Source organism: Brachionichthys hirsutus, chromosome 16, assembly GCF_040956055.1.
Source record: "Brachionichthys hirsutus isolate HB-005 chromosome 16, CSIRO-AGI_Bhir_v1, whole genome shotgun sequence".
NCBI lineage: Eukaryota > Metazoa > Chordata > Actinopteri > Lophiiformes > Brachionichthyidae > Brachionichthys > Brachionichthys hirsutus.
Window position 1 is genome coordinate 2,191,237 of NC_090912.1, and position 14,902 is coordinate 2,206,138.

The window sequence follows — 14,902 nt, forward strand, 5'->3', positions numbered from 1 at the left end:
AGCGTTCTGACCTTAAAACACTCGCTATTTGTACGTTCATGTGTTTTCACGGTCACAATGAACAGAACAGCAGCTGATGATTTTATTTGTGGACTTGAGCCGACCAACAGAGGATGCTGTTCACCAAGTCTATTTTAAAAATAAATAAATACAGCGTTCTATCAGCTGTTTAATGTTTGGAGCTGCAGATGCTGATGTCTCGGTTCAAATCTCACTCGGCTGCCAGCGTCTTTACATTTTCCTCCTTCCTAAAATAGCTTTTCTCCCATAAGGATTTATTGCACCTCATAATTCCCTCTCCCCTGCAGCTCATGTAGCAGGGCGAGCTCTGCGGAGGTGGCGTTTAAATGCCGCTGACCCCGTGGAGCGGAAAAGGTCACGCCGTTATCCGCTCTGTTGGTTTCGCACATTGACCGTGACAGTCTGGCCCGGAGTTCCTCAGGGCATCCAGTGTCCGTGGTTCAAAATGCGAGGCGGCACCCAAAGCGCCGCAAAAACGCAGGAAAACCCGCACAAAACCTCTGAAGGAGATTACTAATGAACAGAAGTGAGGCAAACTGGACTCCTTCATGTTTAGAGACAGTTTTATAATCAGATTTTTTTTTAGCCGGTTGTAGATTTGGCTAATTTTTTGAGTTGATAAACACAAATAATAACACTCATGTATATTTTTTGTTGATAAATCCATATACATACACCACATAGGATTTGTTCTTCAACGCATGAACGATGAAGCTTTGCAGTCCTGTCCCATAAGAGAGCATGAGTGAGTCTGCGTGCGTGCATGAGTTCAACTCCCATCTCCAGCTCTTGCTGCAGGGCCCACATGGAAGCGATTACGCTGTGCCGCGAGTTAAATTACAGAGAAAACTTACAGAACTGGAGCCCTGCTACTCATTCCCTGAGATTTACACACATGCACACACACACGCACACACACACACGCACACACACACACACACACACATGCTCACACAGGAGCTCTGCTGCCACCTTGCCTGAAGCTGTACATTTCCACTGCTCAGGTCTGTTGGGACAAGGCTGCAGTGTGCCTCCCTCCCTGCCTTCCCTCTCTCCTGGACGGGTGTGGGACGGGGCCAGGGCTGTAAATTCCTTCGAAAGAGCTGTTAAGGGGGGGGCAGCGCTCGCCAGAGAGGAGTCATCGTGGAAGCCTGAGGCCTTTCTGGGGCCCGCAGGAGAGCAAATATAAGCACACAGACTGGATAAAAACTACCTCGCTGTTTAACACGCCCTTTTTCTTAACCTGCAGCTGGAGGCACGCAGAAAACAGGATCGTTGCATCCAGCAGCCAAAAAGTAATGATTTTTACTCGCGATGCATCTGCAGGGGGGGGGGGGGGGGGGCGATTGAGTCATCGATTAAAAGCACAGGTGTCTGTCTGGCTCTGTGGACTCGCTTTTTTGGCCATTGCTTCATGAGAACACAGATTTCATTCGGCCCGCTCGTCACGTCAAGAAGTTAAATATCACTTTGAATGTCTCTGACTTGCATTTATGGGATGTTTGGATCAGAAAAGGCTTTTTGTTCCCGAGCCAAGCCGCTGTTTTACAACTCGGAACGGACTCACGGGAGGCGAGAAGACTCATCGGGGTGCAACATTTCAAAAACAACAAAAGGGCGATGGCATATTTATTGAAATTGTAAAACATCTGGGAAAATAATTCCTGGTGAAACATCAATCGATCCACCCATTGATTGACGCCTCAGTGCCCCAGCTGCTGCTTCAGGGAGTCCAGCATGATGAGGTCATCTGATAGTTTAGACTTTTGCTCAGCTGGAACTCAAATCAATTATCATTTCCATCAAACATGTGGAAAGCGAAAACATAACGAGACGCCCCTTCCTCCTCCTCCTCCTCCTGTTATCCTCGCTCAATCATCCCTAAAAGTTTATTAAAGTGGCAGCAAAGGTTGCACGCGTGCACGCACACACACACACACTCCTCCCAATAAAGCCCATTATTATCCCAGGCGTGTTGCGGGCTCCCGAAATATCTGTCGCACAGCTGTTGGCCCCTCTGCTAAGCAGCTGGAGAGCCTCTCGGGGCCCCCGCCCTCCTCTTCTAAGGCGGTGGAGGGAAACAAACACCCCGACGATTCTCTGCCGTGTTTTGTTTTCGTCACCTCCCGAGAGGCCTGCGCACGTATGAGCCGTGAAGTCCCAGGAAAACGTCGCCCACGCAGCCCGGTGGTCGGCCCGGGATGTGGCCCCAGGTATTAAGGGATGTAAGAATTAAAAAGGCATGACACAAATGTAGTTTTATAAAATAATAATTAGAAATAAGTAAATATTTCACTGTCAGGAATGATTGACTTTGTCTTGCAATTGAATGCATTGACCAGAGGTTTTTTTTTTTGGGGGGGGGGGGGGGTGTTTGAACAAGTCAAAAGTTTACGGGCATCGATCGCGCGTGTTTCTCCCGAGAAAATTACAGCTCTGAATTTCACGAGACCGAGGTGACGTCATGTTGGTGATTTTTAGAGACAAGGTAAAAGCAGAAAAAGGCAGAACACCTCCTCATGGTGACTGTCAGGAACCAGTATTTATGGCCCTGGGTGGGGGGTGGGGGGGGCTTCTAAACCCACAACCAGAACCTAAAAGGCAAAATGGAACAGTCTCCTGTCAACACGATGGGAGGAAATGGAAGCAGCGGTCGGAGGAGAGAGAACACGCAACACTCCCTGCTGAGATGTCGCTTTGGAACATCTGATAACGCCGGACTGCAACTAATCCGGCTTCAGCCTGCAGAGCAAGAGTTCAACTCGGGTCCGAGCCAAGACCTGATTAGAAACAGTCGCGCAATCATTATTCCCTTTGTTTAAAACGTTTAATTCTTTATGCAGTAAATAAGAGCCATGGCGCATGTACGCATTTTTTATTTATTTAAACAACGGTTGCTCCTGGAGCTGCGGAATCTTCTCTTTGTCCATTGTCTGGCACGGCATTCCCAGAAGGAGCAACATGATAATAGCAGTTTGAGGAGGCTTCTCCCTGTCTTTGGCCTCGATCCTCTGGCTTGTCCCTTCTTGCCTTCGAGCAAGCAGGGGGGGGGGGGGGGGGTCTGCATTCAGCAGCGCATGCAGGAGACGCATAAAAAAAAAGAAAGAAAGATATAATCTTTTACAGTCAGATGAAGGTTCTATATAAAACTGGGTCATGCAAATCAAGTTTGGCTATAAGAAAGAAACGTCTTTGTGGAAAGAATTCTTTTTTTTCTCTTCCTGGCTTAGGTTGAATGCGAAACATCTGATTCCATTTAGTTCCTGAGATCCGATCCGAAGCCGAAAATATTCCCAAAATCACAGGAACGTCTCTCCTCGCTGAAACCCCCACCCTCCTCCTCTCTTTCTTGTTTTCCCTGGAAGACATTTTCCATCCAAACCCCCCCTTTTTCCAACATGACCCTATATAAAACGCGCCGCGCCGCACCGCGTTTCGTCTCCATTAGGATGAGTGAGGCGCAGGAAGTCGGTCCTTCGCGTCGGGCGGTGCTGTTTACAGGGAGCTCGTCAGGTTTCAGCGGCGCTTTGAAGCGCGCAGCGCACAGGAGACTGTCTGTCCCCGGGCGGGGGCCCAGCCCCCCCCCCCCCCCCCCCTTTAATCCCTCTTACCTGTATGATTACAACCAGAGACAGCTCGAGAGAGGAGTCCATTGATATTAAGGCTCCGTGATGATAACAGTAATTAGGACGCAAACCTTTAAGAAAGCGCAGCCTAACTGTGATTACGCACCGCATTCACGCCCCCCCCCCCTTTATAGGACGTGAACGCACGCGCATCCCGCTGTGCGGTGTGTGCGTGCAAAGCCTCCTGCTCGCCCTGAGCCTCAGCTCTGAAGCAGAAGAGGATCAGCTTTCCCCCCCAACACACCCAGCGACTTCATGACGTCACCGCAGACACGGATCGGTTTCAGCCAGGCAGGCATGGCTTCTGGGGGGGGATTCAGAGCCCCCCCCCCCCTCCCTGCTCAGACGAGCATCTTCGCACCTGAGAAACAGGAAGCAGCTCATGATCTTTTTCTTGTTTTGTTTAGCGCCTGCTGGGAATGTTGGAGGAAGGTTTTACAACACGGCTTCTCACACTCAAGAGACTCATATTCCAGAATACAATACAATGGGGGGGGGGGGGGGGGTTCTGCAGCAGGAGTGTCTGGATTAAGGAGATCATTCCCATTTGGAATTCCTTTAATGTTTTTTTTTTCCTCACAATTCTGCACCAGATGAAGAAACTGCAGCACGGCCCTTCCTTTAATCAAAGGGAATAACTTTTCATCCAGACATTAATCCAGGTGGGAGGACGGAGAATGTTTTAAAAGAAAAAAAAAAAAAAAACAGCAAATGATAGGAATTTTATAATCGGGTTTGTGATTGATTTACACACAAAAATCCTCCGAGGCTCATCCAACAGAAATCCAGAAGTTTACGACCCAAAGAAAAGGCAGCGTGGCTTTTATGTGGCGTTCTTACAGTTCACAGGTAAAGCAGGCGAGCAAAAGTATTTACCTTCTTTAAATATAGAACTTTATGTTGTTGTTGTTGTTTTTTTTTTTACAAATACTATTTACAGATTCATCGGTGAACGAGAATAGCACATTCTTCGGCTGCTCTCAGCGTTTTCGGGCGGCTGCAGGATGAAGTTTATGGTGGGGGGGGGGGGGCACATGGCGCCTTGTTGTTTGTTCAGACGGCCGCAGGTTCGCTCTTTGTTAATCCACTTTGACCTTTCGTCAAACCCCCCCCGACCCTCAGTTTGGTGCGTGCGTGGCGATCGGGCCGACGTAAGGATCTCTAACGACTCACCTGTCGCGTGAGAAACAGGTAGTAACGTGCACACACACACACACACACACGCGCGAGTCCCGGCAGGCCTTCCGGCGTCGGATCTACACGGTGGTCTCTCCGCGTTTGCCGCTCGCCAGCCTCGTGTAGAACTTGTGCCAGGAGTGCAGAGTCTTCCCGGACCAGATCCAGAAGCCGGAGGTGATCCCCACGATCAGCGTCATCAGGTACTTGATCATGTAAACGGTGAAGTCCGGGGTCATGCGGGGGCCCCCCTGCGCGGCGGGACAGGGGATCGCCAGGCTCCTGCAGTTGTGGCCGACCCAGCTGCGTTCCCAGCGGGCGCGGAAGGCCTGCTCGTAGAAGAAGCAGGCGATGACGATGGTGGCCGGGACGGTGTAGAGCACGCTGAACACGCCGATCCGCACCATCAGGCGCTCCAGCTTCTCCGTCTTGGAGCCGTCGTGCTTCATGATGGTGCGGATCCGGAACAGCGACACGAAGCCCGCCAGCAGGAACGAGGTGCCGATGAAGAGGTAGACGAAGAGCGGCGCCAGCACGAAGCCTCGGAGGGGGTCCGCGTTGCCCAGGCTGACGAAGCAGACGCCGCTGAGCACGTCGCCCTCGATCTGACCGATGGCCAGGACGCTGATGGTCTTCGCCGCCGGCACCGCCCAGGCCGCCAGGTGGAAATACTGCGAGTTGGCCTCGATGGCCTCGTGGCCCCACTTCATGCCCGCCGCCAGGAACCAGGTGAGCGACAGGATGACCCACCAGATGGAGCTGGCCATGCTGAAGAAGTAGAGCATCATGAAGAGGATGGTGCAGCCTTCCTTCTTGGTGCCCTGGACGATGGTTCGGAACCCGTCCGGGCCGAAGCTGTCGTTGCACACCACCCGGTCCCCCAGGAAGTAGCCGGCGATGTAGGCCACGGAGACCATGGTGTAGCAGCCGGAGAGGAAGATGATGGGCCGCTCCGGGTACCGGAAGCGCTGCATGTCCACCAGGTAGGTGGTCACCGTGAACAAGGTGGAGGCGCAGCACAGCACGGACCAGACCAGGATCCAGACGCGGGAGAAGCGGATCTCTTTGTCGCTGAAGAACAGGTTCCCGCCGCTCCGCGACGGCTCGCACGGAGCCGCGCAATCCTTCTCATCCAAAAAGTTATAGTTCAAATAGGGGGGGACTCTGAGCACGGCCGGGCACTGGAAGGGCCTCCCTTGCGTGGGGGGCGGGGTGTCCGGGGCAGCCACGGCGGTCGGCACGGTGGCCGGCCTCGAGTGGTTTTGCCCCACGCAGATCTGGCCGTCCCCCAGCACGGGGAAGTTCTCGCAGCGCAGGCGGTCCGGCCACTGGAAGCCGAACTTGTTCATGAGCGCCTCGCAGCCCTGCTTTGCGCGCTCGCAGATCGACCTGCAGGGAGGGATGGCCTTCTCCAGGACCGTGCACACGGGCGCGTACATGGAACACAGGAAGAATTTCAGCTCCGGGGAGCACTGTACCTTCACGAGGGGGTAGAACTGGTGCACCTCGAGCCCCGCGTCCTCCTGGTTGTAGTGGCCCACTAAGTTCGGCATGATGGTTTGGTTGTAGGCGATGTCCGTGCACAGGGGGATTGAAATGGGCTGGCAGAATCCGTGATCCGGGACGACTATTCCGTTCTCGCCCTGGTTCTGGGCTGGTATCAACAGAGGCAGCAGGAGCGCAACAAGCGAACTTTTACAAAAACTCATCCTCCCAAGTTTAGTTCGCGACGCGCAACGGATCGTTTCTCCGCGTATCGAATTTACCGAGCGAAAGAAACTTTGTTAAATCCGGAGCGGAGCAGAAATCTGCTCTCTCTCTCCTTGATTCCGCTTCGAACACTGCTGGATGACGTATTTTTCTCCCCTTTCGACAATTCGACTCCCGAATCAGAACAGCTGATGAGGAATATGACTTCCGGTTTGCTTTCAAAATAATTATTTAATGACGATTTTTTTTTCTTTTTTAGAAATAATATGAACAGAATATATGTTTAGAATAACACACAAATCACATTCATTTTGCTAAATGCCATCAAAAAATCCGTATATTTTTTTTATGAATATAAATCAATCCATCAAAACCACCCCCTTTTACCAATAATATACATCCGAGAAAATAATATATTTCATCCGAAACTAAAGATATACCCTGTGTCACCGAGGCCATGGCATATTGTTGTTCAAGTCTGTGCTTTTATTTTGAACGTGACGTCACTTTTTAGTCGTCTTTTTTACTGCCGTTGTAAAACTTGACTCCACATCTGGACTGCGCGGCCCAACCAGACTTTCATGAGGTGAAGGTATGGCATGTCTCTCTCTGATGGGACTGCTGTACATATATATTTATATTACACAGCAAAATCCAATCGATAAGTAAATCAGACAATCTGTTCCCAAACTTTTTTTTTTTATTAACGACTCATGAACATAAACTATTCTACGCACCCGATATTTAATTTAATTATCATATCAATTATTCTCTTTATTTTCCTGCGGACCCCTGGCAGCCTCTCAAGGACCCTCGGGGGGGTCCTTTCAAATACGTGGGGAAAGGTTGATGGACCTGTTGCTATGCGCCCGGATCTTCTGTCGTGTGTTAATTGGACAAAAATCATAAATAACCGGGCTCAGCCAATGAGCGTTCAGGTCGCGAGGCCAGCGTCGAGGTGGGCGCTAGAGCAGTTCGGATAATGTCCCGTTTTGTGAAGGAAACTGCTTGAATTACTGCGGTAGGCTCGCCCGACGAACTGTTTGGGTTTAGTTTTTTAATTATTTGTTTGTTTAGGCGAAGTTGCGCAACTTTGACGGGCGGGATTGAGCTTTTGTCCAAAGTTTGGTCCATATTGGCCGCAGAGCTGGATCCGACATGCTAGCTTAAGCAACTAATGTTAACGGCTAATTTAGCTCCTTGGTGTGCTTTCTCTTAATAAGCGGCAAAATGGCTGCTAATTTATATGTGATTCTAATATGAGTTTTTGTGTCCCCCCCCCGGCCTGTTATGGTAAAGGATCAGGTTCGGGAGGTCAGAATGGCATTTGACGGGTTTCAGTCTACATTGGCGTATTCACTCTTCCCCCCGTTCAACCGTCAGGTAAGATTTCCTGCTCGTTTCGCTCGTTCTGAAGCACCTGTTGACCCGGATTTAATAGTTCAGGACATTTAAATGGTGGGAAACGCCTGTTCGCCACCGGAACCATTGTAGATTACGTTACACTGGTGGGAAAGAGTAGGATCGTGATGCCCAAACGGGTTTGTTTGAGCCGTTTCGGCCCGAGACAAAACGTTTAATACCAACTCTGAAGCCGGAATGGATAGAATTCATTGTCAATTAAAGTTTCTCATTTATTGCAACGGCCTAGGAATTTTGAGAAAATGTAATTTCCTTCCAAACAGATTCAAGTCGTAGTTACATGACGTGAAACGCACTGAGAAACAAACTTTACTAGATTTATCCATCCATTTCCAATCTGCGGTCGCTTTATCCACGTCTTGTGCCGCGGGATTTACGCGTTACTAAACTTAATGATCTGTCAACCCATTCACTTATAATTGACTCATTAGTGGCTTCGCATTCTCCTTTAACAACGTGGTTAATAGTGTGACGCTTCAACAATGTCCCAACAGGTCTTTGGCACCCTTCTGTGAGAAGTGCTCGTACGAGTTTTACGAACTTTGACCTTTTGAGTTTTGCCCCCTCTCTTTCAGGCCAGTGTAAATGAAGGTGGACGAGACAACTGTGGGGCATCACCCTTTCCTAGCCCCGGTGTCTCACTGCGGGAGCAGGACACAACGTCCTACGTGTCCCAGTCTCACAACGCTCAAGATGACTCTTATGGTCTCAGCTGTGCCCTGAGCAGCACTAAAAACAGGTCTAAAATTAAAGCTCACCCCTCAACCAACGGGATTAAAACATTTAGGGTGGTGGGAGGTTATGGCGTATAATAAAGCCGTTTTTTTTATTTGTAGGAAACCTGATAATACTGCTTGTGATGGGGAGTCCTATCTTCAGGGTCTCGTGTCAAATATTGTGGATGAAGCAGATTCACAGGACGGCTACTTGAATGAGGGGTATGTAAAGGGTTAAGGTGTTCTTTCTGTTGGGTTTATATGTAATGTTTTAAACAATGCTATTTTAGTTTTTGATCATTTATAAATATTAGTTTTTTTTTTGCGTGTTTTTCTTTCACCTTCTTCTTTTAGGAGCCTACCCACAAGCAATCCTGCCTGGTCTCTAAAGACCTTGAGCGAAGAGCTGCTCCAGTATTTCCAATCGGAGGTTAAAACACAGCAGAACCATACGTTCCCTCTAAACCATGTCTATTGCAAAGATTCAAGTAAAGAACAAAGGCAGCCGGCAGATCGACGCGCTGAAGACTTTTATCACATGCCTGGCAGCAGTGAATCTCGTCAGCGGTGGCTTTTTAATTTACCAGACGGAGATGAGGAGAGCTACACAGTTTGTCCACAGAAGCTGCCCAACGCAGGAAACGCCTTCCCGTCTCAGGCTGACCGAAGCAGAGCCGACGGCATGCCAGCCGATCGAGATGGACGCAGGTGTCGGCCTCTGAAGAATTTCCCTGATCTCGGTGATGTCTTCCAACCTCAAGGTGCAAAGAACGGCCCTTGCTTTAATCCTTATGATGAATACCAGCACGGCCAGAGCAGCGGCGAGCCCGTCGGCACTGAGCAGTACGAGCCAGAAGGCGTTAACCAACTGGTCAGGGGGCTGCAGTCGTTCATGGCTCGTGAGCATGGCGACTTTTCAAACCCCCACAGGCAGACGGGAGATTTGGGAGACATCGGAGACCTCGTGGCTGAGCGATGGAAGGTCGCCAGCCCTGCGGTTCCAACACGAATGAATCCCGCCGTGCATCCGCCAAAACACCCGACGGCGAAGATGAGAAGACCCGGAGGATTGAGGAACCAGGCACCTCCGGGTCTACCCGAGTTCAGCGCTCCCAACACGGACTACTTCCAGCAGCCAAAGCCATTCCCCGGCTCGATCGGCTTCCCAAACCAGTACCAAAACAGGATGAGGATGCACGGGGAAAGCGGCTCGCTCCCGGTGACGACGACCACGAACCAGTATTCAAAGCATCACGTCCAGCAGGGCCAGATCCAGAGCAAGTTCCAGCCTATGACGCAGAAGGAAAGGAGCAGGACGAATACGTCCGGCTTCGTGGAAGAGTTCCCCACAAGAAATAAGAGGCAGGCTCCCCCGCAGAACTTTGATCATTTGGGGAACATCCACGCAGGAAGCGGCATGATCAACGCCGGGAACGCACAGCAGCAGGCGTATTCAGCAGGCGACCCCAGGAAGCACTCCAACATGCCCGCCAGCTGCAGGGCCACGCCGCCCAACGGAGGCTACGCTCCAGGCATGGATGCACCAGTAGGTGGCGCAATGTCAGCCAATGAGTCTGCAGCTTTAAAGTCTTTGTTCAGCGGCATGATGACCCAAAGAGCAGCGAACCCTTATCATGGCGGCGCCGCGGACACGCCCGACGGAGGGAGACCCGGCATCCAGTTCTATTTTTACCTGAACGACTGCAGCGATCAGTGGAAGTGTTTGGAGAAGGACCGCAAAATGGTAATTAGACCATGTCCAGGAATGGGTTGATTAACTGTTGGGTGGGTTTCTTAATTTCCCATTATTACACGCTTTGGGCTTCTGCGTGTCTGAATTTGAGGAGCAACATGCTAACATTTCGGCGGCGCGTGTTTTTATTAGCCGTGTTTTCTCCGTCCGCAGATGGAGGCCGTCCTTAATAGGGCGTTTCCCGGTAAGAGAACCACGACGGCGATCGACGCGGCCCTCCCCAAACCTCCACCGAACGCCACCGTCGTCGACCACCTCATCGTGAATGAGATGAGAGAACAAGCAAGGGTGAGGGGGGGGGGGAAATAAATAGCTTCCACGGCGCCATCTACTGTTTAACTTGGTCACAGCGGCCGCCTTGAGTGGTTTATTTGCTGCTTTCCTTTAAACAATCAGAGCTATTGTAATCCCTCCTTTTTGTTTTGTTCAGTTCTGTGTGTGTTTCTTCATTATAGATTAATATATTATACAGCCCTAAATAGTTGTTAAAATACATTAAGCATGTCACAATAAGAATCCCTTCTCGTGTGTGTGTGTGTGTGTGTGTTGCAGGTTGAAGCTCTTCTGCGCAGAATGGAGCTTCTGAACAACATTCCCTTCCACATCAACATCCACACGGTGCTGAACAAGCAGCGCATGGCCGTCTCCTGCCTGCGTGCCAGCTGGTTGAGACAGAAGGAGGTGGACAACATGCTGAAGCACCAGCAGCAGAGGACAGCCTTCACGGAGGACAAAGGTAGCTCAGGCTGCGTCCAGCAGCGGTTCTTCCCTCTCGGACCGGTCCTAACTTGTTCCCATTTCCTAGAGACCCTGCTTTCGGTCATCGCGCTGAAGGACCTGTCTGCGACCACCAGGGGGCTGCGCACGGCCCTGTGGAACGCCCTCCAGATCACGCTGCCGAAACCCATCAGGAGGCAGGACCCGCACGCTAGCAGGGAGGAGACGTCTCCCTCCCCCATCAGAGGATTCTCTTTTAAATTGTAATTTAGCTAGAAACCAGCATGAGTTCATCATTAAATTAAAACCTGTCCGATAACCACACGTAGCAGGGCGAGAGCTTCAGATTGGCCCTGCTGCATCTTAACAGTTCTTTCAATTAGTGTCAGCTCTGAACTAATGTGCGTCTCGCACCATTACTGTTGTATTTAAAGCCACTATTTATGAGGAAGAGTCGGCGAATTCTTCATCGTTTTACTTATTTATTGGTACGGAACTGAACTTACAATTTCGGACATTCCCCGGCGATAATTGAATCATTATGGTAAAATAAACACGCTATGCAGTTAAATGAGGTCTGAGGTGTTCCCAGTCACTTCTGGACCTTGTGGAAATAAATTTTCTTGTGATCTTAACATCCTTTTATCTAAAAAAAAAAGTGAGGAATTCTGCAGTTTCTGAAGTTTGAACTGGACCAAATTTCTTTTAAAAATTGATTTTAAAAGAAATGTTTTAATCACATTTTCTTTAAGAAATACACCATATTCAGGAATCTCTAAAGTTAAAATAGTTCCTTTACGGCAGTTGAGACGAGATGCTGAGTCGGTTTAATACGCATGTGGTAAGTTATAAAATGTTTCTGGAAATGTTCAACTTCCTGTTCGTTAACTTGGTAACAAAAACTGTTTAATGTGAAGCGTGAAGAGCAGCAGTTCCAGATGTAATTCCAGATGTTTTCACTTTCTCTGATTAGTTTGATCGTTTCTCATATCCATGTTTGTTCTTTTCGAGTCAGCAAGTTTTCTGTGTAACTTTCACTTTGACAAACACGTATTCTGTTTTCCTTGTTACTCGTTCTGTAAACATTTAAAAATAAAACATTCAACGCTCAGATGTTTTTTTTAAAACAAAAAAAATGAACCCAACATTTAATTCATGGAATATATTTGAGGTCATTTTGGAGCCACTCCTTTATTTTCTCTGACAAAATGCAGACTAAAACAAGTTTGTTGTCAAACTTCCCGCATTTTGGATTCACACAAATACTGGGCTCCCTGTCCTGTTTGATCTGATCACAACGATTTCATTATTTGTACGAGGGGAACGAAAACGTTGCAGAGGAGGCGATGGTTGTTTCATTTTGTCCGATGGCAAAATCTCCTAAAAAAGAAAGCGCCCGCCGTTCATCTTTTGCGCTCGCCTTTCTGCGTGCGCTTCTTCTCCTTCTCCTTCCTCTCTTGTTTGGCCGCTTTGTCCTTGTCCCGCTGCATCTTGTCCGTCTCCTTCTTCTTCTGAGCGTCTTCGCGAGTCTGGACCCGCTTCTGCTTCTGTCTGTTCAGCACCTCCTCCACGTTGGTGTTCTTGAACAGAGCTGACACGTCGAGTAAAGGAGAACGTGAGCGACGTCACCCGTTCTAAACGGCGTCCGATCGTAAGCAGCCGGAGGAAAGGATACACCTATCATTCCCAGGCAGGTAAACTCCACCCGTCGCCTCCTCTTCTTCAGCTTCGGTGCTTTTTGTCGTCAAGGAAACAACTTCAGATGACAAACATGAAACATCTGATGCCTTCTAATGGAAATCAAACTGCTGGAACTACCCCCCCCCCCCCAAACTGAAGGATATTCCTCTTCATCGGTCACGTTGGCGTATTGAGCGAGGAGCACCTCCTTCCTCTTCACCGACTCCCCGGACACCTCCTTGTGTTTCACCACGATCTGGGCTTGTTTCTCCATCATGCTGGCGATGGCCTGGACTTCAGCTAAACAAACAACACAAACACGAGAGGATGATGTTGAGTGTCCGGATGCGAAACGATCCTGTTGTCATAATCCTTTACCGTCACCGGCGTCCGGTTCAGCTGCGGATCTGCCGCAGTGGTCCGTCCACCGTTTGATGATCTGTTTGCAGACATCTTCAGCGGCGTCCTCGTCCTGCACGCAAACGACAAGTCCAATTCAAACCAAGAAATAAGAACCGCTTAAGAAGTCATAAACCGACCGGAACCCCCGAACCTCGACAAGCCCAGAAAGCGCCGCCGGCTTTGAAGGGCTTATTTCGTGTTCTTTAAATAAATAATAATAAAAACAAAACTTAAATAACCTTCATGCGCCGAGTCAACACAAGAAGTAACAAACGGAAGAAGTTTCATAGGTTTAAACGGGAATCGGCGCTGACGCTCCGTGACACCGGAGCCGTCACTCGGTGCCGCCTCGTCCACCAGACGGACAGCAACACACGCACAGAACGCGCCCCCGGTCAGATAGTCACCAAAAAGGCGGAGAAGATCCCCAGAAGCCCTTCCTCCTTCTCCTCGTCGGCCTCCTCTTCTTGTAAGACTCCTAAAATGTACGCCGCGTACACCTCACGGTCCACGCCCAGCGAGTCCAGGCGGCAGTTCAGCCAGCTTTCAAACTCCCCGGCGTCCGACACGGGCGCAGCCATCTTTGGCTCCTTGGGGTCCTGCGGGTGACTCCCGGGCGGTCCTTTGTTATCGCCTGTCTAAAAACAAAACACGACAGCATGAACCGGCCAGCGACGAGCGAGCCGTCCACGCACGCACAGGTGCATTAATTACGCAGGTAATCGTGTAATGCGGAGTTTGAGCTATTTACTACATTCACGTACCGCGTTAGCTGTCTGCCATCAACAGAACGGAGGCTTCCCATCATCCCTGAAAGATGCTCCCTGTAAGTAAAGTTTTATTGTGCGTGTTTTTTTAAAAAATAATAATTTTTGACAAAATGTAATATTTATCAGCTTTTTGTCGGAACCAACTCAAACATTAATGGTTTAAGTAGTTTACGGAAGCAGATATTCCAAGTGTTTTGACTTTGCAGAATTTTAGGCCTTAGACAAAAAAAAAAAAAACTTTGGGACTCTACTGCTAGAATAAATCAGTGAAGCTTGCAAATGTATGTCTCATAAAGGGTTTCGAATCATTTTGAGACTGCGGTCATCACCAGAAGAAGAAACCACCTTGCAATAAGATATTTTTACACATACACCTGCAAAAAAAAAGAAAAAAAAGAAGAGCAACACTTGATAGCAAGTCAGCGTAAGCATCTGGGCACTAAAGATTTTAAGTTCCACCTTCACGGTTGAGTTACAGCCTGAGGGCCAGGACTTGTCAACTGTCCATTTGAACGAGTCTGTGATAACTCTCAAGCTGCTCGCCTGGCTTGTCGAATTAATTTCAATCGGAGCAGCGTTGGAATTTGGAAGTCACCTCCTCGAGAGTTCCCTGGGACGCTGCCACAAATCCCAACATTTCTGCTTGGAAATTAATCTCTGATTGTCCCACAGTTTACAGAAATGCTGTGACTTGTAGACATGCCAGCACTGGTCTAATTGAAATGCTGTTCTGAGATCAATCAGCCGCTCTTCTTGAAGTCAGTGGGCAGCTGTGGCAGTCAAATGATATTTTGCAGACTGTAATAATTATGTCGACGTATACAAATGTTCATTTCTGAAAGTCCGAAAAGATTTCACAACTTATAAGAGGGTTGCTGCAAGCACAACTGGCTCTGAGGTTGAACAAAT

At 49.2% G+C, this 14,902-nt stretch overlaps 2 protein-coding genes across 2 annotated transcripts; both read right to left on the reverse strand.

The window, feature by feature from the left end:
* Positions 1 to 4,903: 4,903 nt before the first annotated feature.
* Positions 4,904 to 6,532, reverse strand: fzd2 (frizzled class receptor 2). Its single transcript, XM_068749484.1, has one exon. It carries the CDS (start codon positions 6,530 to 6,532, stop codon positions 4,904 to 4,906), a length of 1,629 nt encoding a protein of 542 aa, XP_068605585.1.
* Positions 6,533 to 11,617: 5,085 nt separating this feature from the next.
* Positions 11,618 to 14,285, reverse strand: ccdc43 (coiled-coil domain containing 43). The gene is made up of 6 exons (XM_068750113.1): positions 14,271 to 14,285; positions 13,631 to 13,861; positions 13,200 to 13,293; positions 12,986 to 13,121; positions 12,817 to 12,872; positions 11,618 to 12,732 (listed from the first exon to the last, which is right to left on the reverse strand). Exons 1-6 carry the CDS (start codon positions 14,283 to 14,285, stop codon positions 12,545 to 12,547), a joined length of 720 nt encoding a protein of 239 aa, XP_068606214.1. The 3' UTR covers positions 11,618 to 12,544.
* Between the last annotated feature and the right edge of the window lie 617 nt (positions 14,286 to 14,902).

Excerpts from the sequence above, each read along its gene's own strand:
- fzd2 (XM_068749484.1), bottom strand. The coding sequence starts at position 6,532 with ATGAGTTTTTGTAAAAGTTCGCTTGTTGCGCTCCTGCTGCCTCTGTTG.
- ccdc43 (XM_068750113.1), bottom strand. Across the intron at positions 13,294-13,630 it reads GGATCTTCTCCGCCTTTTTG|GACGAGGACGCCGCTGAAGA; the intron begins GTGACTATCTGA and ends GTTTGCGTGCAG. Across the intron at positions 12,733-12,816 it reads CCTGCCTGGGAATGATAGGT|CTCTGTTCAAGAACACCAAC; the intron begins GTATCCTTTCCT and ends TCGACGTGTCAG.